This window comes from Carya illinoinensis, chromosome 9 (assembly GCF_018687715.1).
Source record: "Carya illinoinensis cultivar Pawnee chromosome 9, C.illinoinensisPawnee_v1, whole genome shotgun sequence".
NCBI lineage: Eukaryota > Viridiplantae > Streptophyta > Magnoliopsida > Fagales > Juglandaceae > Carya > Carya illinoinensis.
Genome location: NC_056760.1, coordinates 43,391,133 through 43,415,625, shown reverse-complemented (window position 1 = coordinate 43,415,625; position 24,493 = coordinate 43,391,133). Strand labels below are relative to the sequence as shown.

Genomic DNA, 24,493 nt, shown 5'->3' with positions numbered 1-24,493 from the left:
ACTACAGATAAATTAACATACGGTAAATTTCCACGGCCTTGAGGTTATTTTTGTCTTCAGATAATGAAATTCTTAATCAAAAGTCATCTTCAATTATTCCAACAAATTTAGGTGCACCGCTTTAGTGGATGTTCCTTGTTCTTTAAAGGCTTCTTCAATGCATTTCACGTTTGCACCAGTTAGTCAATTTACATTATTATATTAAATGACCAATAACATCATTATGCATACAAAAGACTTGAATGAAAAACACGTATTGCATGTACTTATTGGTCATTATATTGGCAATATGGTAACGTGATTTGCAAAACCAAATTTGGGCAAACTCTTCTAAAGTTTTTTGGAGTTTAATATATGACCTATGTTACAAATACGACTCTATAAACTTTTCTTAGTTTTGTGAAATCACAACTTGTTTCAAAAGTAATTTTAGATAAATAATAATTTTATATGATATCAGAACAAATGTACTAAGTTCGACTCTATACTTTATACATAGGGATAATGTTAATAATATAATATAAGTAATTAAATTTACTTCTTTTCATCAGTTTAATATTTTGAAATAAGTAGTAATTTCATAATAAATCTATAGCTTATACTTTAATCTAAACTTCTTTCCTAAATTCAACTTGATCTTCTAATTGTCAAAACAAGGCACGTAATATTAATTGGTACATGCACTTGGGCTTTCACGATAATTATATTGTTAATTAAATTGCATCTCTATTTTTTTAGTATTTATGATTTCTTTTAATCTACGTGCGCCAACAATCCGTCTGCATGTTGACAATCAATGATCTTATTGAAAAATCCATTTTTATGTTGTCTTTGGTAAGTGAAGTAATTTTATTATTCATAAATTATTTATTATTATTCATAAATAATTTGAAATTATCTTAATATTCAAACGTAACCTTAAACTTTTAAGTTGATCTTAAATAATTACTTGTATGTTATTCATCCCTTTTTAACTTTTGTCTTACTATTCTTAACATGATATCAAATGATTAAAAAAAACTAATGTTTTTGTCCATCCTTTTAATTATTGTCCTTTATACTATTCCTAACATGATATCAAAGGATAAAAAAATATCTAATGTTCTTATCCATCCTTTTGACTGTTCTCCTAATACTATTCCTAACATAATATCAAATGATAGAAAAACTAATGTTTTTGCATAGTCAATGGGTTTTGGATTTAACTGGTACATATGTTGTCTAGGCAGAGAATTATTTAAAAAATTATAAATTAATATAATTTGATGTAGTACGCCCATTTTTTTTAAAATAAAAGAGAAATGCTACAGTCATAAATAAAGAGATTTTATAAAAATAAATTCATAAATTGACATTACTTTATATGTTATATTAGATTTAGTTTACAAAATATGCAGAATTACACATTTTGGAAATGATACATTTTAAATCATTGTTTATTTAAAATTAATTATAATGAATGCATCACATAAATAGTGTGTTCGAGTAATAAATATTACTATTTATTATATTTAATTTATGAACATATTATAAAATATCATGTCATAAAAAGATGAGAGGGTGATGAGAAAAGAGATAATGAATAGATTTTCTGAAATTGAAATAAGAATTTTATAAATAAACATGTCTGGACATTGAGATAACTTCATGCCTAAGTTTGTGTAATAGAGGAAAATAATTAATGATTTAGATGGGGGAAGAGCAAACCTGGCTCATAATAATCAACTAAGATAGGGATCATCCATCAAAAAAAAAAAACTAAGATAGGGATCCAAAATTCCATTTATAGCAATATCAAAATTCCATAAACCCTTTTAATTAATTAGTCCGGAGATGCCCGGTCCAAGCCCTCCGGTTCAACCACTGCTAATATTATATTTGTTTTATTTTCTTCTCAATCTCTTTATCTTTTCACCTTCTGTCTCTCTCTCTCTCTCTTCTCACAGTTTCGTCTTTGGTAAAGGAGCGAACGAGCCGCGCCACCGATTCGACCCGATAGGCAAGAAAACAATACCGGGATATCACCGGCACCGAATCTTCTCTTGCAAGCTTGGCTCTCATTATATTCGCAATGGACTCCCACTCTGTAAGTCTCCGAACCCCTGATCACCCATTCCATTCAGATTAACCTCCCACAATCGGAGCTCTGACTGACACATTTTCCTTTAGAAAACCTTAATTGATTAATTTTTTTCTAGCTTAGTCATCCGATTAACGTTCTATTATTGAAACGCTAATGCTGTGTATGGTTATCTATTGCTTTTAGGGTTCTTCAAGTCTCGGAAATTTATTATCTCTTGGTATTTGATTTCTTTGAGGAAATAGGGTTAGGGTTTTCCGTTTTAAAGCATTGCTGCGACGGCGATTGGATATTTTTCCTTGATTTTAGACTTTGTGGGTTCGATTCGAGACGGGAAGATAGGCGTGCGTAGAGGATAATGTGTATACTCTGTGTGATTCAGAAGTGGTCTCGCCGGGTTGCTACGATGCTGCCTTGGTTAGTTATTCCACTCATAGGACTTTGGGCTCTCTCCCAACTTTTACCGCCTGCATTTCGGTTTGAGATTACATCGCCCAGGCTGGCCTGTGTGTTTGTGCTTTTGGTTACTCTCTTTTGGTATGAGATTTTGATGCCTCAGCTGTCAGCCTGGCGTGTTCGCAGGAATGCACAGCTCAGGGAGAGGAAGAGGTTTGAAGCAATAGAATTGCAGAAGCTTCGGAAAACTGCGACAAGGCGGTGCAGGAACTGCTTGACTCCCTATAGGGAACAGAATCCTGGTGGTGGTCGGTTTATGTGTTCATATTGCGGTCATATTTCGAAGCGGCCGGTTTTGGACTTGCCCATACCGCCTGGTATGGGAAACAATGGGATTATTAAGGATTTGGTTGGAAAAAGTGGGAAGATATTTAATGGAAAGGCATGGTCCGAAAATGGATGGACGTGCAGTCAGGATTGGTTGGAGAATGGCAATTGGGTCAGTGGATCTGTTTCAGCAAAGTCTAGTTATTGGATGAAGAATGGGAGTGGTATGTTTGGCGGAGATGAGCATTGTTTGGCTGAGAAGTCTTACTCGGGAGTTGTTATGTTTGCATGCAAGCTGTTGACATCTTTTTTCTTCACCATTAGGTGGCTTTGGAGAAAGATTTTTAGGATTAGTTCAAGTGAAGATAATTTGACTGATGCTGAGCATCGGGCTATGTTGGCTAAGAAAGGCGAGAATGGGGAAAGCTTTCATGAAAGTAGAGGAGAGAAAGCACGCAGAAAAGCTGAAGAGAAGAGACAGGCTAGGTTAGAGAAGGAGCTTTTGGAGGAGGAAGAGCGAAAGCAGAGGGAAGAGGTCGCAAGACTAGTGGAGGAACGTAGGAGATTGAGGGATGAGAAAATGGAAGCTGAGAAAAAAACATCACCAACTGTCAGGGAAAAGGATAGTAAGAAGGAAGCTGAAAAGAAGCGTCAGGAGAGAAGGAAAGAGAAGGACAAAGCGTCTAGTAAGAGCAATTCTGATGCAGAAGAGCTGGAAAAAAGAGCAGGTAAGGAAAGTGAGCGAAAGCAAGAATTGGAAAAGAAGAATGAGATTGGCCGGGAACATCAGAAATCTGGGACTGAAGGCATTAGAGGCCCGAGTATCGAAACTGGACATGGGATGAAAAATTTATCTGCAAACAGTGTTAGCCGGGGAAATTATGGAACTAGGTATCTGGATCGTATGAGGGGTACGATTTTTTCCCATTCTAAAGCATTTAGTGGCAGTAGCCTTTTTGGAAAGGGTGCTAATATTGCTAATAGTCCTGCCCCAATTACTACGGAAAGCAAGCCTAACAGTTCAGTTGATCATGTCCATCATTTTGCTAATAAGAGAGATTTATTTCCACATGAACATGTAGCTGGAAAACCAAGTGCAAATGGAGATGACAAGAGCATCAATCGCGCTGTAAGTGTCTTTGCATTGTATCTACTCTAAAACTGTCATTGTTTTAGCATGTTCTCTGGATGCCTTGGAAATCTATGCTTTTTTTTTATTTAATTTTTTTTAAATCCCGTAGGATATAACCAATTTTCTTCACTTTTGAAGTTGTCTCTCTGTATCATGGTAATTGCATGTGCTTAGTAGCCATCATAATTAGTTCTGTATATCTAAGCTTTTATTTCGAAAGTCAGCATTTTTTTTATGGTATAATGTATATGTAAGCATAAACCCCTAGGGGTTAGCTCAAGTGGTAAAGGCCTTGGACTTGGGGGTATGCTTCCCCTAGGTCTAAGGTTCAAATCCCCTTAGGTGTAAACAATCTGTAGGAGCCATTAGACTGGGGGATTTTTCTCTTGAATTATCCGAGTTGCACTTGCTGGAAATTCATTGCCAGGGGCGTACACGCCCCTGGGATTAGTTGAGACGCTGTTCCCAGACACCTGGTGCCAATAAAAAAATGTATATGTAAGCATATTACTAGTTTGTTTTCAATAACTATTAAAGATTGCTCATTTTTTTTGTTTGATGATGAGGAATCTTAAAGACTGTGCAAACACAATGTCTTTTACCAATCCCAAAAGGTTAGCCCAAGTGGTGAAGGCCTTGTTCTTGGGGTATCACTCCCCTCAAGGTCCAAGGTTCAACATCTCATGGGTGCAAACAATCCTTTGGGGCCACATTTCCTGGTGAAAAGCCATCAATTTAACCAGTTCCGTGTAGGGAAACTTTCGAGGGTGCGGTGCCCGGGACCAGGGTTTACTCTGTAGGGGTAGGTCTGAAGGGCCCTGCCTTGGAGAGATTCCCCGACATAAAAAAAAAAAAAAATACAATATCTTTTACTGGGTTAAACCACCCTTGTAATGGGCCCCCATCACACAGATCAAGTAAATCATTGGCTTTTTGCCGATGGGACGTGGCCCCTAGAAATTATTTGCATCCAAGGATTTGAATCTTGGAACTAGAGGTAGCATATCACTAAGACCTAGGCTCTCACCACTTGAGTAACCCGTACGGGTTTGCTTCTTTTTATGTATTGAAATTAAGCTTGATCTTCTGAATTTGGACGTAAATTTTTAGTCCTGGCTTGCTTTTAGATTTGACACCTCTCTATTATTGGTAAGGACTTCCATATACTTAATTGTTTATCCCCAACCCCTTTCTCCCAATAAAGAGAAAAAGAAAAGGTAGTCAGTTCACATCAAATGCTTAGGTTTATTGGGATTATTTTGTTAAGCAGCGACTTGCTATGGTTGAGTCCTGCTGGCATGCCAAACTTTGATAATCTCAAGTGTATCTTATTAATGTATTCAGTGGAAGAAATGCTGTTACATGGTTGAGCTGTTGACCTGCAGGTTTTCTCTGAACAACCTAGGACAACACCTAAGAAATCATGGCAACAATTATTTACTCGATCATCATCTGCTCCTCCTTCGAATACAAATGTCATAAGCAGACCAAATACAAAGTTCCAGGCAGAAGTTCAGAGCCCACAGTTCAGCAGCCAAACATCATCGACCCAATCATATGATAATCCTATTAACTTTGGGCTGCCATCACCATTCACACTGCCTACCTATCCAAATGTATCCACAAGCAATGGTTTAGGTTTTTCACCAGCAATCAAATCAGTCTTTCCTCGCATTGGAGAACCATCCCGTGAATTTATGTATGAAGAGCCAGAGCTTTTTGAAGACCCATGTTATGTTCCTGATCCAGTATCCTTGCTTGGGCCTGTTTCAGAGTCGCTTGATAATTTTCATTTGGACCTGGGCACTGGATTTTCAACAGACATGGGATTGGAAAGGCCTCGTGCTTTAAAGAAAGTATCTGCTTCATCTGAAGTCAACAAGCCATCTCCAATCGAGTCTCCATTGTCTCGAGAAAAGCACAATACTTCTAATTGGTTACCATGTACCTCTAGGGCCCAGGATAATTTACCTGTCACTGATGCTACTACAAATGAGACAGGAACATGGCAAATGTGGAATACCTCTCCTCTTGGTCAGGATGGTCTAGGTTTAGTCGGTGGGCCTGTGAGCTGGCTTTCACCCCCTGAATGGAATAGAGCAAACAAGGAAGATTTAGTGCATCCATCTCAGAAAACTGGTGCTTCACTGTTTGCAAATGATGATCATGTCCTTTCTGGCACTCATTCTCCTCAGAATGTTTTTCTTGGTAATGGGCAGAATGGTGGGCCATATGGCCCTGTTACTGGTTCGAGTGATAATGAACCCTGGTTACAGAAAGCTTTCTTTCCTCCATTGGCGGGAAGTGAAAACCATTTTGCACTCAAGCCTCGAGAAGAATTTACACAAAATGAAATGATTTTTGGAAGTCCAAGCTCTGGAAGTAAACATCCATTAGACATGTCTCCTGCTAATTGTTGGTCCAAGTAAGTTTGCTACTTCTTTTATCCTTTTTATACTAAAGTGCAAGCCCAAGATCTTGGTTGTGTATCTAGGTCATACATATTGTTGAAACATTAAGATCGATGATAGTAATATATTTTTATATTCTTCTGTTCAAAAATACATTTTTATTTTCCTTTTTAATTAGCTGTGAAGGTTTGGTATGTCCATGCCACACTAGTGATGTCTGCATGTTTTTTCTGACTCGAGACGTCCTTTTCTTAGGTGAGTAACTTGACACATCTTAGTGTAATAATTTTTCCCAGAATAGTCGAAGATAGAAGGAAATATCATTTACATTTTTTCTGCATGTTATTCTTTAGGTTATGTTTACTCAAGCCTAGTGCCCCATCCTTTTGAACATAGGATACAAGTAATTTAGTTAGTCATAGTCTTTCTTATGCATATTCTATCAATATTGGAGAAATTGTGCCTGAAATTGAAATTGCTCTCAGCCTCTTACTTCTCTGTGTACGTGAGGACTTTTGTGCAGTCTTTACTTGAGTTCTAAACAGGCCTCCCTCCCCATAATAGTCCTCAACTATGCATGCATGTGTGCACACCCATCCGACTGAGAGCATCTTTCCCACTTCACCTGTTTCCCGCAACACGTGTACTTAAAACTTAGTACCTGGTCAGGTGCTGTTCCTGCAACCTTAGGTAGGACCATTAATGACTTATGTAAGCAAAGTTAAGCCTTGTTTAGAGTTTGATGTTATGGACATGCAAGCGGTGTCCATGCTTTGGGTGCATTGGCAGTCAGTCATTGGAGGATGCAAAAGTGCGCCCAATCTATATTATCTGACATTTGTTGAGGCTTTCATGCATATTCTGCTCATTTTTAGTGAACTCCTTATCTATGAACATTAGCTAAAAAATCCTTGGTGCTTCATACATAACAGTTAGGTTTGTACCTTTGACGTGATATAGAGACCAATAGAGGCTGTGGTGGGATCCTGGGAAGGGGCACCACTAGAGGGAGAGGCGAGGGTTTTAAAAATGGAGTGGCGATGGCAGAGATGGAAGCAAGCAATTAAGGTTGTGAAAAAAATAATATATATAAAAAATATATAAAATCAGATTTCTAAATTTTGTTTCCTTTCCCTAGTTAAGTACTTCTAATGTATAGTTCTTGTGTACTAGGGTTTTGCCTCCTTTCATGAATAAAACTTCTTGATTACCTTAAAAAAAAAAAAATTGTTTCATTTCCTGTCCAAATGGCTTGAATTTGCTGTCAGTATGCTTAACCCTCATGTTTCATTTCACTCTAAACCTTGGCCTGTTTCAGCCACTTACGGCAGAATTTGCATTCCGGTCCAAAATGTTTTAGTGGTATTATTGTAATATTTTGAATCTGGATGACATTTCTGTGTTTTCTGATTGTGGATGGCATCTCTGTAATATCTGAAATTTTGTAATTTTAAATTTGTTTCCCTATTTTCTCATTTTTGGTTTGCTTGCTTGCTTTGTTTTTTTTTAAATGTTTCATTTTTTTTGTGTTTTTTAACTTAAATTCGGGAATATCTTTATAAAAAAGTGGACCCCACCAAAAGGGTATAAAAAACTATTATTTATTAGTAGGACCCATTTCTTTACAAAAGGCTTGCACGAGGCTTGTTTATTTGGAGCTTGTACCTAGCATTATTCAGGTATGAGACATGTTGGTGTAAGCAACATGGGATGGTAGGACCCTGACATAGGACCGTATGGCTAACCTTATTTTTGACTTGTCTACTCAAAAGAAGAGTGGAATGACCAATGATAGGAAGTCCGGAGGTTGGTGGTGGTGGTGCTCGAGTCAGTTACAAAGTAACTATGAGGGCTAGTTTGGACAATGAGTGTATTCTCAGATTTTTCTCCAAACATCATTCAAACACAAAATACTTTTCAATTTTCTCACTTAATCTTTATCCAAACACAAAATCCAATACAACTTTTTCAAACTTTCAAACAAAACCCAAAAAACAATACAACTTTTTTGAATTAAAAAAAAAAAATTATATGAAAAAAATTAAATTCAAACAATTTTTTTACTTTATAATATTTTTATTCAACTTTTTCTCTCATTTCATAGAACTCAATAAAATACCATAACTCAAAACTATTTTAGTATTATTCACAAACCATTTCACTACTATTTACATATATTCTAAGATATTTTAAGTGTTCAAACGACCGCTGAATCTCTGGAGCAAAAAGAATATCATGCAAGTTGATGGAATGACCACTCTTAAGATTAACACACAGTCTTACCTCTACGAGCCTCATGCGAGCTTTGAGATTCATTTTATACCTTTAATTTGTTTTTCCTATTAAGGGCATTTTTTAACAAACAGGCCAATAAATCAATCAGCCAAAGCATAGTCTGTTCCTGAGACTTGATATGAATACCATTTCTATTATTCAAAGCTTTGTCCAAGTGGTTCCTCAACAAAGTTATTGAGTTCTTTGAATGTAGATCCTTTTTTAATCAATTATTAAGATGAAAGTAATTAGTTTATAGATAATTAAAAGAAGTACAATTACATGATTGTCTCAATATTGTGTCCGGTTATTCATTTTATGAGGGTAATACCAAAAATGCTTAAAATGAGATTAATAGGTAACATCAATTTGCAAATGCTACTTATCCAAAAAAAATAAAAAATTCACAAATGCTAATGTAATACCCTAGATTTAGCATGAGGGGGGTATTGCATGAGATCTCGCATTACTTGAGAGGAAGTTCTTGTGATTTATAATGGTTCCACTGGGCTGAAACTGTAATCATTGACTAATTCTTTTAGATTATAGGCTCATGTGAATTGGGCTTTCCTTGGGTCATCATAAATGGTATCGGCGCAAAATCCCAAGTAAAAGTATGGGACTTGAACCCCTAGGGGTTGGCTCAAGTGTTAAAGGCCTTGGGCTTGGGAGTATGCTCCCCCCAAGTTTAAGGTTTGAATCCCCTTGGTTGCAAAAAATCTTTAGGGGCCATCAGACTGGGGGGATATTTCCCTTGAATTACCCAAGGTGCACTTGTGGGAAACTCCTTGTCGAGGGCTTGTGCACCCTCAGGATTAGTTAGTTGGAACGCTATTCCTGGACACTCGGTGCCAATAATTTTTTTTTTAAAAAAAAGTATGGGAATTGAGTCATGCAATCTGCACAATGAAATGGCTTTGATGAGACTGTTAGGGATTTAAGGAGGGAAGATTTTAATATTCAAATTTAGTATTAGAAGGTAATGAATGAGGTTCCACATTGCTTGGGAGGGAAAAGTTTGTGCAATTTATTGTGATTTTAATGGACTTCTTTTGCAGCATGACTAATTCTTTTGAAAAATTCCTCGAATTTCTGAAGTCCTTGTCAGGGTCGTGTCATGAAAGTACTCCAGTAGTACATGGCTGGCCTTGCTAGGTGACTCTTATACCATGTGTAGTGATCTAGAGAAAGTGCTTGCCATATCTTCTATAGCCACTAAAAGTTAGTGAACTTGAAGCATCCCAAAAATCATTTATAAATGTGGGACTTAGTGCTCATGACTGTCTTTATAAATTACCCACTCTATATGGATTATTTATATTCTCAACGTTAGAGGGGAGTTTTACAGCTAATAACTGTATATAAAATGGTGTGTCTCATGAATAGGATGGGTGTGTTCATGGGAGGCAGGGAGGAACCTTGATCTGTGATAAGAGGCATATTCTTAAATTATTCAGGCTGTATTACCCTGGAGAATTTTAAGTTGGTGTTTTTAGTTTGATGTGGAACGTTTTCTCTGGATGTTGTTGTCTTGCCCATTTTTCCAGGGAGTTAGATTATTGCATGACCTTATCCCTTTCTTCGAAGGGTTTGATAGTGCACGAACCTCATTATGGGATAGGTCCTCTGTGCATGGTTCAGTTTTGTTAATGGTTCTGATATATGCTCTTCTTACTGATGATACATCATTGCCATTTTTTTAAATCAAATTATCAACAGTAATCTAATTTATATATATTTTTTCCTGTTTCTTTTAGCAGAAAGGAATGGAGTGTGCAGGGTTCAGGGGAAGTTGGTGCTAAGTCATCCGTTGCAAGGCCCCCAATTGGGGATCTATATCCCACCCAAGATGTACAATCACTTTGGCGATTTGATTGAAAACAGGGACAGAATATGAGGGACTTAAATACACCTGTTCTCTAGACGCAAAAAATAGCCTCTTTTGGAGGAGAGTTGAGAATAGTGGATGCAATGTATCTTCCTGCTCTTCTTCTTTATAAGGGAGATTGATGTTTACTTACCCTAGCATGATAGGAATACACGTGGCATGCATGCATTTATGCGGCAAGTAACATCTAGATTGAAAGGAAAAAAAAATCATCATTTCCTGATTTCCGACTAATTTAGCTCCATTTTTATTCTTTTTTTTTTTTTTTTTTTGTGTTGTTGTTGGGGGGGGGGGGGGGGGGGGGGGGGGGAGATGCTGTTGTGCGTAATCTAGTTAAAATGTTATGTATTTATGTAGGTTATGTCTTTAGCCAATCAGTTCGTGGAGACCCACTCAATGGGAGAGAAGTATTATCATTTAGAGGAAATGTGGTAAAATAAGGATAATCGTTTAGTCTTCTTCTCTAGGAATAATAAAGTTTTTACAAAGTTTTCGTAGATTCCAACTCGATAGGAGAAGCGTTCTAAAGAACTTAGGTCCCAGACTCCCCAGCAGTCAGTCAATTTGGAGACGAGTTTGATTGGGAATGATCGTGTTTTCCATTAATTGCATGCATGTACTAAGAAAAGGTTTATCGTCAATACTGCAAAGCCGACCCGCCTCGAAATATTTTAATGTAGTAGACTGGCATTTATTGGTAACCAAATTTATATGGATGGGAAATTCCGCCCCAACGACCCTCGTGATAGAATACAACAGCATGACTCGACGCATGCGTTCCCACCAAACAACCAATTTAAGAATTTATGAAATGGTATTATATTGCATAGAATTTTCTTTTAAAATAAATACAACAAAAGCAAAAAAAGCGAAAAATCCGACCTGCCGGATTCGAACCAGCGACCTAAGGATGTCTGTCTATTATCCAACAACTACAGTCCTCCGCTCTACCAACTGAGCTAAGGTCGGATGCACAATGCATTATCAAATAAAGTATTTAAACTTATTGCATCTAAGAAATGAAGTCCAATACATCGGTCAACTTTTATTCCGTGATGATTTTGATCTTCTTCTCTTCTTTTAAGACTATTTGGTAGCAATTAGCTGTACTAACCAATGGATTCAAGAATGGCTTTATGTGGTTACCATCAGATATACACAACAAAAATGCCTTCCAATATCCATCGAAAAAAAAGAAAAATGCCTTCCAATAAAATATTGATAGGTTAAAAACATGAGGTTGAACATGGGGAATTAATTTAAGTTTTCCCTTTGTCAGCTAGATAAGTTTCCAATCTCGATGACACTTTGGAGATCACATCTATTTCAATTGTACCTTATTAATTTGAAATTATCCATCTTCAGTCATTTTTTTTTTTTTTTTAATCGAAAAGGGCAAAACTAATTCATTTTCCGCAAGCTGCTTCAAGACCTTGTCTTTGATGCCGCACTGCTACCATAGCAATTGACATAGATATATATGTAGATGGATCGGGGCCGGTGCTAAGATTAAACAAACTAAACAAAATATATATATAAAATCTCGTTTCCAGTGGTTATTTGCTTTATAGTTACAATGACAAACCTCGAAATAAATACAGACACAAATCACAGTTTAATCCCTTAGAAACAGCAAACTTCTACGAATCTGGAGGTAAGACAACCTGCGGCAGAAGAACATGCGGAATTTGTTGGTCTTGTTGCCCCACTTCTTGCTGCTGCTGCTCCCCTTGCCGGGTCCAAACAATGTCCTTGAGAGCTGGTCTTATGTCCTGCTTCAACATCTTTTGGCACTCCAGTGTATCTCCACTCGACTTCTTCATCTCCACCATATGGTAAAGTGGGGTGATCTCAAATATCTCAGCGTCAATGCCCAGCACCCCTTTCCTGCCTTCCTTGGATCCCTCCATTTTCAACAACCCTCCATCTTTCTTTTTCACTTTCAGCTTCAGTCGCTTGCCAATGTCTTCCAGCTTTGAGATTATGGTTGAGGCAGGTTTATTGGATGTAAATCGCAGTTCTTTCTTCTGGTCAGTGTCCTCAAATAATCCAGACAAACCGAAGCCTGCAGAAAGGGAGATGATATCAAAAGCGTTTAAGCTTGAAGGCTTTGCCAATTCTTGCTTTGATTCTGTGATGGAACTGCTATTCGCATTAGGTCCAAAAACTGCATCAGCATCCAGAGGGGCAGGTTCTTTCGCTTCTGAATGAATAACTCGGGACTTGCGGACTAACCCCCTTCGGAACCATGAATTATCCATTATCTTGGCTATGGATATCCTGGTATTTGGGTTTGGATCCAAGATCCTGGACAACAACCTGCGAACTTCGGGACCAAACCAATTAGGAAATTTAAATTCACTCTTATCAATCTTCTTATACATCTCCATCAGATTTGAATCATGGAATGGGAGATAACCAGCCAACAGAACAAATAAAACCACCCCACATGACCAAATATCAGCTTTGGATCCATCATAGCCTTTTCTGTTAATCACTTCTGGAGCAACATATGCAGGGGTCCCACAGGTTGTATGGAGCAACCCATCTTGACGCTTAGATTCAGGAAGGGCACTCAATCCAAAATCTGAAACCTTCAGTTTCCCGTTCTCATCCAGCAGTAGGTTTTCTGGCTTCAAATCACGATGGAACACACCTCGACTGTGGCAATAATCAACAGCACTGATCAACTGTTGAAAATATCTTCTAGCAACATCCTCCTTCAGCTTTCCTTTGGCTACCTTGCTGAACAACTCACCACCCTTTGCATACTCCATAACAAAGTAAATCTTGGCTTTGCTAGCCATTACCTCATAAAGTTCCACCACGTTTGGATGTTTAACCAATCTCATGACAGAAATTTCCCTCTTAATCTGATCGATCATCCCAACCTTCAAGATTTTCTCTTTATCAACCACCTTAATGGCCACATTCATGCCAGTTTTAAGGTTCCTTGCATGGTAAACCTTGGCAAAAGTACCTTGGCCCAATTGTCTCCCTAATTCGTACCGTTGCATCAATATACTTGCTTTCTTTTCCATAACAAAATATACTAACTCTTACCGGCTAGTGCAATATCTTTGATATAGTTATATTGTACGAGGAAAGAACCAATCTTATCAACACAAAAGCTCAACCATCTTCACAGACATCATATTTTGAAATGTTGTGTTCTCTAAAATTTCTATCAGCATAGAGAATTTGAGCGCGGAAGCCTAATGGGGTGTAAGTCAAACACCCTATGTCATCAAATATAAACACGCGCAGACCAAAGGGAGCAACAACCTCATCATCCTCAAAAAAGGAATATCTGCTTTCAAGCACATCTTTCAGCATTCCCAGGTTTTTGTGATAACACCGAGACGACTGAAAAAAGATCGAGAAGACTGTTAAATCTCTGGCATAGGAAGTCGAGAAGTAGTTTCACTTCAAATGGAAAATACAGATAGAATATGTCAACCAGAAGGGAAAAAAAATATGTCAACCAGAAGTTAAAAAACACAACGAATGAATCTAAGAAAGAAAATGCACAGAATTTATCAAAGGAAAATTGCACATGTAATACAAGCAACTCCAGCTACTTCGTAAAGTACTCAATCCCTTCTATGATAAGGAAAAGAAATCAGAATTTTGAAGATCTAATCGATATGACAGATTCCCATAAACAGAAAAATATGGAAGCAATAGATCATAAAACATAATTGATATCTCACCTGCAAAAGGGTGACCTCGAAAATGGAAAGCTATCCGAGCAGGAGCAGAGAGAGAGAGAGAGAGAGAGGAATATTTGGAAACGATACTGGTAGATTCCAGGCAATAAGAAGATGGTGCGGTGCTTCTTATTACTTATACTCCGAGGCCGAGCCGAGCCGTGTCGATTGGTTATTCATCATTGAGTATTTGATTTTGCCTACAAATATGAGGTGAAGGCCTAAAGATTTTTTAACATGATTTGAATAAAAATGGGAATATTATTAGGCTTACCTAAATTGTACATCTTTAACAAAAATTTTGATAAAATATCTTTGGAAAATATCAAAATCTTGAGTCTCTAAGAGGGACCTAAATTAGGAACTATAAAGTTATGTTTGGATGTCAAATTTATCTCAATTTATTTTAAATTAATTATTAACAAGATTTATTATTTTTTTAATTTTTTATTAAAAGTTAAATATATCTCAATCTATTTTATACAATCAAATACATTTTAATAGAATTTATAAAATATTATTATTTACAGATCAATTTGATTCATCTAAGATCACCTCAACGGCTAAATACAATCTTAATGTATTACAAAGATGGATACTAGACTGTGTGGACGATAATCCCAAATATTAAGAATTGGTTAGCCAACCAAGGGATGACTATTGCAGCATTGCTGATTGTATGATTATTGGGATAATGTTATATGTTATTTTCCTCTCGACCAACGTTAGCTATTGTCCCCATCTACAACCAACTATTTTTCCTTACCATACAAAAACATATTCCTTCTTATTTCGGGATTTTTATGTTTATTTTATGGTAATAAGAAGAAGTGGTTTCTTCAAAATCTTTCCAAATTTGGATACATGTTTGTGGTCTTTATTGGCTGGCCATGAAGCTTCCCCTTTCAACAGCCACTCATAAGGAACAGTCCATTCTTGAACATAACCAATGAGGAGACTACAAGTAAAGAGCCAGGTATGATATAGGTCCAGCTGTGACCTTCCCTGTCACCTAAAAGAGCCATACACGTGTACCCAATGATTAGAGATGACACTACACAAGCCGACGTCATTTTCAAGAGTTATTTATTTTGGTTATCTTAGGTATCATCAAGATAATATTCATTATAAAAATATCTTAATTATTTTACTTATCAACATAAGATAAAATATCATAATATACATAAATAACATTACAGTCACAAAAAATTATATAAATAAATTTATAAATTGATGTAGATTTATATAATATATTTTATAATAAAAATAATTTTATAATTTAACGTTTCATATCAATAATAATTTATAAATTTATTTTTATAAAATTTCTTTATTACTAAAATATTTATCTTTATTTATTGGTCACAAATCTAGTTCTTAAAGTAGAACCATTATAAATATCATGCTAAATTAGATTAATCATCCTTTAAAAAAGTATCATGACTGTTGTTTGACTTGTTTCCCTTGTTACAAAATATCTTACTTACCGAAAAAACAATCAACTAAAGCTCATTGAAAATATGTAAGTTTAGCAAAGCTAATTAGGATTATACATCTCTTTGACACAACACAAAGTTCATGTTCTATATATAGAATATATATGTTCTACTAATTGTTTTATAAATTATAGATGTAACGATTTACATGAAATTACATCTGTCTGTAATTTTATTTTTGTGAAATCAGTTGATTAAATTCTAAATATCCTGTTTTAGAGAGTCCTATATATAATAAATAACTACGGTAATGAAGTGGACTTGAGACTGTATTGTTTTAATAAATTCCACTTTGATTAAGGTAAGACATTATAATACATTTGAATTATACGATGCTGAAAAGACTTTATATTATATAAAAGTAGCCAGGTGTTGAGGGTTGGTACTCCTCCAAGTTTCCAAGAAAATAAAAGCCACTTTAATGGAATATATTATATATAATAATGGAGTTTGGCCTCCTTCATTCATCTTCTCAATGATGCTCTATGTATAATGTTCGTTTTATATAAAATAAGTTATCTCCAGTACCTAATATCATTTTTATTCATTACGAAATGTTAAAGCCACCGGTGTATCCCAATTCATGTGGATTTTGATTGCGGTTTTTATTTAATGATTAAAAAAATTTTTAATGATGTTATAAATTTTTAAAAAAATATTAAAAATATTAAGAAAATAAAAATAAAATAAAATAAAATATTTTGCAATGTTTAAATCTTCGCATGAGCGGCTGTAGAGCAATTTTTTTTATGGCCAGTGCTATTTACACCGCTGGAAGCTATCACCGGGGCTCTCGCTTATATATTTTTTAGTTTTTTTATATTTTTTTACATATATATATGTTTTTAATATTTTTAAATATTTATTTTAAAAAAATTTATATATTATTAAAAAATATTTATTTAATTATTAAGTAAAAAAATAATAAAAAAAATATAAAAGCCGTAAAAACTGGTGGTAAAATCTATTGGTAAGACTAACCTTTTACATTCTTTATTCATATGATGTTTGTTGAACTGTCCAATCAACCATCGAGACACCATTGATTAAAAACATAAAAAAAGACCATGGAGACACCACTGTCTGTAGCTGGGCCTCATGTCCTGCACGTTTATCTGTCTGAAACATACCTCCGTCAAGGTATCATGTAAATGTGTTCTCGTCCCTTCTTTCCCCAACTTTAATTCTATATATGCAAAAACTCCTCAATATCTTGAATATTAACCTATATGTGATATTACAAATTTCCTATAGAAAATTCTTTCTTAATTTGTGTCTCGATCATCTAAATATTCATTTTTTTTTAAATTAATGGTGAAATGTAACATTTTGAGTTGATAGGGTTTTACATCTTTTTATATTTTAAGATTTATATTTTTATTTTTAAAAAGAAAATGGATTCACAATAGATTCATTTTAAAAAACTCATAAAAATCTGTACAATATTTTTGCATAGTTAAATTCTAAGTTCAAATTTAATGAATAATTAGTGTCAGCATAAAAACTCTTTATCTTATCAAAATCACTTTGGAGCGTTCTGTTTGTTAATTACAAAACAAAAACGACTATACCATCATCTTAATTTGTTAAATTACGAAGGAATAAAAGAAACAAAAACGACTATATCTATCTTGATAATAATTTGCCAAGGAAGAAAGCTTAAAATCATTTGCATAAGAATGTAATTCTCTGAAGAAATACAACCAGCACCATTTCCATATCGACCCCTTATAATTAATTATCTTTTCTAGGGGGACTAATATTGAATACCTTGCATGAATGTACTTAATAAAAATATAAATAAAAATAATTAACGTGGATTCAGTTTGATTTATATTTATATAAAAAATAAATAAAAATCTGGGAATTTTAGATGAGAAATAAATATCTTATCACAAGATAAATACTGAGATATGGATCCAATTGTACTGATCATGTATCCAAATCGATGATGATCTAAAACCTTATCCGCGGGCAAAGTTGATTGCAAAGAGTGGCCGTGTGAATGATGAAAGCCGAAAGCATAGACTGTCGGGTTCATACTTGCTTTGCATATCCATTGCAAGTACGGATTTCAGACTCCAACAAAAAGACAGTACTTACCAGTACGTAGTTTTGTGATACGAGTAGCTTACGTGTCGAGAAATCGGGGAAAGTGTTACGGCCAGCACTCCCTCTTGATTTTTTTTTGGCCAGCAACACTCCTTGATCTTTTCAAAGTTGTAACTTTTGTTGCTTTTAAAAGATGATTTTCACGTAGACCGTACAATAATGGAAGCCAGTCCACCTCTTTTTTTCCTCTGATCTCAAGTACTTTTTGTCCATTGCTTGGCCGCTCTTAACAATTGCATGTGAATTTACTGTTCATGATCACAAAAGTTTAGCTAGTCCAGATACCGTACACGTAAATAAATGGCAAGCTAGTACGATTGTACACGTGAGGCTTGTGCTGTGTGGCCCTTTGTGTGTGCGTTTGAGAGAGAGAGAGAGAATGTGGGTTTTGAGCATTGGGCCAGAAGTCTCTTCTACTTGCCGAAACAATGGTTTTTCTTACTCGGGGTAACCATTGGAGAAGGAACTCTATAAAAGTTAAAAGAGACTTGCTCAATGCTGAAAACCCACCCACTATGCCTTCTTATGTTTATTAATCCTTCTGTGACTTGAGCATTGAAAATCTCCCATTGGACACCTCCAGCACACTTCATTCATGCCTACACTTTAGCTCTTTAGTAGAGATCACTGATCTGCATTTTGACATTAGGAAACTGTTCCAAAACCTATTGGTAAGTCCATGTAAATACCATACCATTGGGAATTGTAGGACATGTCAAACCGTAAAAGCTTGTTGCGTTTTACGTGCTTTTTAATTTTGTCACATGGGTTCATCCTAATGTTTTAAGTTTTTAACATGCATCTGCGCATTTTTCATCCTCTTTTTGTCCTAAAGAAAAACATCTTTTGCGACAAAGCAGCGGAAAATGCACAACCATTTAACTGCACCCCTTCCAACGGGAATTGCTGAAAGTATTTTTCATCTATCCTTCTCAGTGTATTATTACTCGGTCAATACTGAAAAAAATATCCATTGGTGTCTGCTTTCAGATAACAAAACTCATCACCTTAGGAAAATGGGATATCCTAGAACTATGGAACATTATGAGATAAAATAGCTTTCGTGTAAGCAGTAGATTGGGATAGAGCACATAATGTACAACACAAGCACCATGATCATGACGTTGTATTATTATACATACACACATTGAACGGTAGAATAAAGATCGTCCCAATGTGCATTTTCACTCCGTCGGATATTTGCTGCCATAACTAAGAATCGGCTAGCACAGATACTTTTATCGAGTGTGATGCTTCATTGCTACTAGCTGCAGGCGAATTGCAGGCATGAAGCGTGGTGCACATGTCTGTTGTTTCCAGCATTTTCTCTGCATTGGCTAGGATTAGAGGTCCATACTCGAAAACCATCTTCTTGCACTGTCAAAGAATTTAGGATATTATAAAATTAAGTACAGTAAATAAACACTACGTAATACTTTCTCTGATCATGAATATCTCATTCCAAAACATGTCCCTAAACACTAAAAACAGAAGGCCTAGTTATCATTTTCTGGTACTTCTCTTTTTCCACTGATCGACCTTGAACAGGCCAACATATAAGCATCCTTGTGTCATTAATCGTAAAGTTACTTATTCAGTTCTCAAGCATGTTAAAAGAATGAGCATCATTAAGGTGTTAAGACCCTCCACATAGATTAAGGGACATGAGAAATCAATTTATTTTTTTTGATAAGTAAAAATAAATGAATTATTCAGATCAACCGAGTAGATGGGTATATTTCAACTTAATTTCTTTGATTAGAACCCCCCAAAAAATTTATTATATTTGTTCTCACCTTTTTCGCATAGTTCTCCATGGAATTGCATGCCTTCAAAAGCAACTCAACGATCTCTAGCTGACATAAAAGTACGATAAGGTGTTAGTTTTCTAATCAGCAGTAAGCATCAATGGTCTATCTGACCTTAGAATTTTGTGTTTTTGGTTTGAGATATCCTCGTTTATAGTGAGATATATCCCTCTTTTGTTCCACAAGATAGAATTGTGGTAAAATTAAACAAATGATATGACAAAATGGGTCATGAAAATTCTTTTGATGATGAAATTATGACTAAAATTAAGCTGGTAGTAATACCGCAACTATGTAACTTCAAGATTCTATTATCAGCTTTAAATTCCATATATATCTAAATATATATGCAGCTGACTGAAGTTCTGTGCATTTTTCATATATATACCGTCATTCCCAATACATTTTTACATTGATATTTCAATCACAAGTTGAATTTGTAAATTGTAATCTTCAAATTCCATCATATTGATTTTGATCTAATTAAAAAGTAGCAGCCACTAGTTAGGTGCCGTTTGGATAGTGAGTTGAGATGAAAGTTGAAAATTAAATAAAATATTGTTAGAATATAATTTTTTAGTATTATTATTGCTTTGGGATTTGAAAAAGTAGAATTTTTTATTATATTTTGTGTGGGATGAGATGAGATGAAATACTTTCACTATCCAAACGGGAACTACATCCACTCTTGCTTTATCTGTGCACCTCATTTTATTCATCAACTTTTGGAATGAATTCTGCTTACAATTCAAAGAGGGCATCAGTTATGCATATAGTTTGGTGACAATTCTCATTGGGTTGGGCCTTCATCCATATAACTGCAATCTAACCCAGCTAGATGATGTCCAGAAGCAGTATAGGGCTTCAGTCTCTGTGTGTGTGAATATATATATATATATATTTATATATGCAAATGTGATAATATGAGACATATGTCCCAAACTTAAACATTCAGTAAACCATAGTGCCTTTTTAATTATACTAACTGGAAAACCATGTGTGTATCAAGGTAAGAAAGGTCAACACTTGCTCATAAATTGAAATAAATCATTCAAAGCTATAATGATTTATGATTAGGAAATGAAGCAAGAACATACCTGTGTGTCAGGATCTTTCAACTTAACTTCTATTTCTGAAACAGCACGGTGGCAAAGCCCACAGCTGTCTTCATGAAATTGAGAAGAAACCATAGCAATTTGTTGACAGAGATTGAATTTTCGGCAGAATTCTTCAGGTTGTAAAGTGGAAACCTCTAAAAAGAAGAGGTGAGCATAATAGTCCACCAAAGTGATGCACTTTGCAGATGCAAAAAGGAAAAAGATTAGTTAGGAGAGAAAAAAAGGGGAAGGGGAGCAGCCATTGGGAATCAAACACCAATTAAGTTTTAAGATTAGTCAATGTTCTATATGTTTCCATACATAAAAACAAGCTTTCACATACTTATTTGACACAAAAATTTCCAATGAAGTGTACTTGGGCTATGCCTTCTTTTCTTATGAAGAAAACTTCTTGAATAACTATAAATATATATAGAACCTATCAGCAATTCAAATTGAGCACAAGGAGGTAAAATTGACCATTCAACATCATTAAATATATTAATTCAAAAAATCAATCAGCATCACCACTCAATAAGTATGATGAGTTAGACATGAAAAAAAATTAATATTAATTGTAGTGGTTGAGATCTGATGCTGAGATCAACCAAAAACTAATTTGTTTCCTCTTGAATTTTTGGGGGTCAGGGATAGCGCTAACTGTTTTACACCACAATTAACTTGTTTGATCTAATGTAGTAACTCAGCTAAAACAGTAAATATACCTCCCGTTTGAACAAGCCAACCTGAGAGCAGGCTAGATGGAGGATAGCAAGGATCTCAGTCTGGGTCTTGTTTTCAGCAAAGTAATCCAGTGCCTTGGAAGCAAACTCCTCACACAATGTACATACTTTGTCATTCCCTAAAACATCCTCCATACTTTGAACTTTGATATCATGATCCTGGTAATTGATCTCCATAACTGAACCAAAACAGGTGCCAACATAAATTTTGTAACATTCTCATGACAAAATAAATGATTTACTTATCCAATAAAATAAAGGCACACTCTCTTATGTACTCGGACTTTGCCTATTTACGAGGATCAATAAAACTTCTTTTAGCTATCAAAAAATAAAATAAAATAAAGGCACACATGGACCATTAAATTTCTTAGCATAGCCGATAGAAGCTACCTGTAGATTTCATTCTTACAGAAATAATTTTTTGGCAAATACGATTATAGTTTGGTGACACCTACAAGTAGTAATCATTACATTTCTAAGCATAAATTTTTGCAAAATGTCAAAGAATATAATGAGGTTGATGAGATATTTTTTTTTATAAGTAAAAAATTTATTATATCTTTATGCATTTTAAGTGCCCGACTTTTTAACGTACAGGGAGCATTCTTTTTACCACCCAGTACACTTGGGCAAGGTATGCACTTGTTTGAAGAAAATCTAAACCAAGTTCAATATTTGGCTGCAAACTGGTGTAGAGATGTAATGATTTTCTTATTCAAGCCTTAGCAAGCCCAAAGTAAAGTTCCCGGTGTATCATGTCCCAAAATTAAGCTAATTGTGGGATTTAAACCTAGAAAGCCCTAAAATTAAACAGTGAAAGTGTGTGAGTGTGGGTGTGAGTGTGTGTAGAGAGAGAGAGAGAGAGAGAGAGAGCCTGTGTGCCTGTAATTTTGGCTGAGCTAAGTTTAAGTGTTATCAAATATGTTACCTATTAAAAAAGTGTTGTCAAATATGAAAGGCACCACCGACAACAAATAGATACTTAAGCTAACAGTTCTATGACAGGGATAAGCAATACCTTCTTGGAGTTTTATCTAAAACTATGAAAAGTGAATTAAGGCATGCTGAATTACAAGGACTTAAACCTATCCCTGTTGAATTCTTATGTGCAAACCAAATTTCTAATTGGATGGTTCGAACAAGTAGAAAGGGCTGAGATTTGCATTCTCAGCCCTCACATGATGGTAATTAGATATATATTTTTATAAGTAAATATAATGGTAATTAGAGATTAAGAAGTGAAAAAAAAAAAAAAAGAATGAAAACATGCAAATTGCTAAAGAACAATAACAAGATTAAGAGTTCAGTTGAAGATTTCACCTGATATCTCAATTCCATTCCCACGATGCAACTCAGTGCTCACCAGTTGTCTGGCATCACAAGCCCAACTAGCACCCAACACTACAAGAAGTAAGAGCCCAACTCTCACGTCCATTGTGCCTGAAGTCGCACAAATTCAACAAAAATATCATAACCTCGATATGGAAAATTAATTCCAAGTGAAACGTACTCAGACCATAACTCATAATAATTTCTGAGAAGGATTTTAAAATTATTAGAAAAATCAGAAACTAGTGGTAAGACATTCCATGATGGTAAAGATATCTAAATGGTACAAGGAGTAGAAGCTAAACACTGAGCTTAAGATGCATGCCAAGAGACGGCATGTTAAACCTACACTGATAATGGAAGTGAAATATGTAGCTTAGCTAATTCAATTCAAATGAAATATGTTGTATTCCCACATACTTAGTAAGTTGGGGCTGCTTTCTTTGTTCAAATAAGCTAAAAACACTCTCCTCCTTGGTGTTCGCTTATCTGTCAAATCACCTCAACATTGGCTATGGTTTTAAGATGTTATGCAATTGTGATACCAAGCGCTAGTTAAAACTTTTCTTGTTTAGGACTTCTTCTAGCTAATGATCTAGAATTGTAAAATATTGGGAACTCCTAAGCCGCTTGTTGATAATCAGTGCCAATATAAAGTTATAAGCCTCTTACAACAAGCCTAATCAACCCCATAATTAAGGCTAAGCAAACTCTAAATACAAATGCTGCAATAGGGGCTTTGGATCATTCTATTTGATTAATGAATAAGCCCAAAAAGGCTTCTAACTGTGCAATCACAAGCGTCTTGCTTTGCAGGTAACCTTCAACCACTATAATATGGACTCCCCTGGATTCTAGTCCAGTTATTAGACCCCAAAACACACGCACAAACAGAGAAGAAACAATAAGACACTATAATTTACACAGATAAGTGCCAAGAGTTTGGGAAAACAAATTAAATAAAGAAGCATTTTGTGTATCTCAGGTTCGAACAAGGCATATCCAAAACCAAAACCTTAATTGGCAATCCCAGAAACCAGATGAGTAATTCCACAGATTTTGGCGAGGATGTGGAACATCATAACAAGAAAGAAACCTCGATATAAAAATAATATGCAGAAGATACAGCAAAAACCATTAAAAATAACATGAGAGCGAGAATCACTACCAAAGAGGCAGACGGCAGACCCCTTTGACGACCAAGAAATTTGGACAACGAAACCACTCCCAGAATAAAGGTCGGGGGTGTTCGCATTTGTGAAATTAGCTTTCTTACGTTGTGAAGATAAAACCGGCGCTTCAATCCGAACTTCTAGGTAGTCGAGAGAGAGAATATATTTCGTTAAGAGTGGTAGGTTGGACAACGCGTGGAATGGAATTGCCGTTGGGACTCTTTACGGGCTATGCAACGAGCCTTCCAGATGAGGTTTTATAGCCTGTGACAACCAACATCTTAGACGGCTCTGCAACCATCAACTTAACTTTAAATTGCATTTTACGCTCTAAATTATAACTTATTTTCTAATAAAGTCTCCCAAACTACTCAATTTTATTATTGTAAAAATAACTTAATATTTGTTTTTGGGTGTTTCGTGGACGTTCTTACCCCTCGTACTCTACCTTTCAAATTTATTAACCAACTTTCCCCCTTAAAAAAACAGAAATGACAAAGGGTTTGACTTTTGAC

The 24,493-nt window shown here is 35.4% G+C and overlaps 3 protein-coding genes and 1 non-coding gene across 9 annotated transcripts; 1 reads left to right on the top strand and 3 right to left on the bottom strand.

The window, feature by feature from the left end:
• Window positions 1-1,906: 1,906 nt before the first annotated feature.
• LOC122276043 (stress response protein nst1-like) lies at window positions 1,907-10,742 on the top strand. 4 transcript variants are annotated; one of them, XR_006228746.1, is made up of 5 exons: window positions 1,907-2,086; window positions 2,267-3,932; window positions 5,321-6,360; window positions 7,279-7,414; window positions 10,381-10,742. XR_006228746.1 is itself a non-coding variant. In XM_043085462.1 (5 exons), exons 2-5 carry the CDS (start codon window positions 2,439-2,441, stop codon window positions 10,496-10,498), a joined length of 2,562 nt encoding a protein of 853 aa, XP_042941396.1. In that variant the 5' UTR covers window positions 1,907-2,086; window positions 2,267-2,438; the 3' UTR covers window positions 10,499-10,742. The 4 variants fall into 4 exon arrangements, 3 of the variants coding, with proteins under 3 accessions (XP_042941396.1, XP_042941395.1, XP_042941394.1); XM_043085462.1 differs by lacking the exon at window positions 7,279-7,414 and having other exon boundaries at window positions 2,267-3,714; window positions 3,808-3,932; window positions 10,378-10,742; XM_043085461.1 differs by lacking the exon at window positions 7,279-7,414.
• A 642-nt stretch (window positions 10,743-11,384) lies between these two features.
• Window positions 11,385-11,477, bottom strand: TRNAY-GUA. Its single transcript has 2 exons — window positions 11,441-11,477; window positions 11,385-11,420 (listed from the first exon to the last, which is right to left on the bottom strand). It is a non-coding gene; the product is annotated as a tRNA-Tyr (tRNA).
• Window positions 11,478-12,012: 535 nt separating this feature from the next.
• Window positions 12,013-14,387, bottom strand: LOC122276333 (CBL-interacting protein kinase 2-like). Of its 2 annotated transcripts, none has more exons than XM_043085966.1 (2): window positions 14,222-14,387; window positions 12,013-13,874 (listed from the first exon to the last, which is right to left on the bottom strand). In XM_043085966.1, exon 2 carries the CDS (start codon window positions 13,547-13,549, stop codon window positions 12,149-12,151), a length of 1,401 nt encoding a protein of 466 aa, XP_042941900.1. In that variant the 5' UTR covers window positions 13,550-13,874; window positions 14,222-14,387; the 3' UTR covers window positions 12,013-12,148. The 2 variants fall into 2 exon arrangements, with proteins under 2 accessions (XP_042941900.1, XP_042941901.1); XM_043085967.1 differs by having other exon boundaries at window positions 12,013-13,905; window positions 14,222-14,373.
• A 4,342-nt stretch (window positions 14,388-18,729) lies between these two features.
• Window positions 18,730-24,185, bottom strand: LOC122276334 (prosaposin-like). Of its 2 annotated transcripts, none has more exons than XM_043085969.1 (6): window positions 23,975-24,185; window positions 22,798-22,917; window positions 21,478-21,653; window positions 20,732-20,929; window positions 19,623-19,682; window positions 18,730-19,203 (listed from the first exon to the last, which is right to left on the bottom strand). In XM_043085969.1, the coding sequence occupies exons 2-6, from the start codon at window positions 22,910-22,912 to the stop codon at window positions 19,039-19,041; spliced, it is 714 nt and encodes a 237-aa protein (XP_042941903.1). In that variant the 5' UTR covers window positions 22,913-22,917; window positions 23,975-24,185; the 3' UTR covers window positions 18,730-19,038. The 2 variants fall into 2 exon arrangements, with proteins under 2 accessions (XP_042941903.1, XP_042941902.1); XM_043085968.1 differs by having other exon boundaries at window positions 21,457-21,653; window positions 23,975-24,180.
• Window positions 24,186-24,493: the final 308 nt, after the last annotated feature.

Excerpts from the sequence above, each read along its gene's own strand:
- LOC122276043 (XM_043085460.1), top strand. The coding sequence starts at position 2,439 with ATGTGTATACTCTGTGTGATTCAGAAGTGGTCTCGCCGGGTTGCTACG. Across the intron at positions 3,933-5,320 it reads ACAAGAGCATCAATCGCGCT|GTTTTCTCTGAACAACCTAG; the intron begins GTAAGTGTCTTT and ends GTTGACCTGCAG. Across the intron at positions 6,361-10,377 it reads CCTGCTAATTGTTGGTCCAA|CAGAAAGGAATGGAGTGTGC; the intron begins GTAAGTTTGCTA and ends TGTTTCTTTTAG.
- LOC122276333 (XM_043085966.1), bottom strand. The coding sequence starts at position 13,549 with ATGGAAAAGAAAGCAAGTATATTGATGCAACGGTACGAATTAGGGAGA.
- LOC122276334 (XM_043085968.1), bottom strand. The coding sequence starts at position 22,912 with ATGGACGTGAGAGTTGGGCTCTTACTTCTTGTAGTGTTGGGTGCTAGT. Across the intron at positions 21,654-22,797 it reads GAATGGAATTGAGATATCAG|TTATGGAGATCAATTACCAG; the intron begins GTGAAATCTTCA and ends GTTTTGGTTCAG. Across the intron at positions 20,930-21,456 it reads TTGGCTTGTTCAAACGGGAG|TGCATCACTTTGGTGGACTA; the intron begins GTATATTTACTG and ends GCATCTGCAAAG.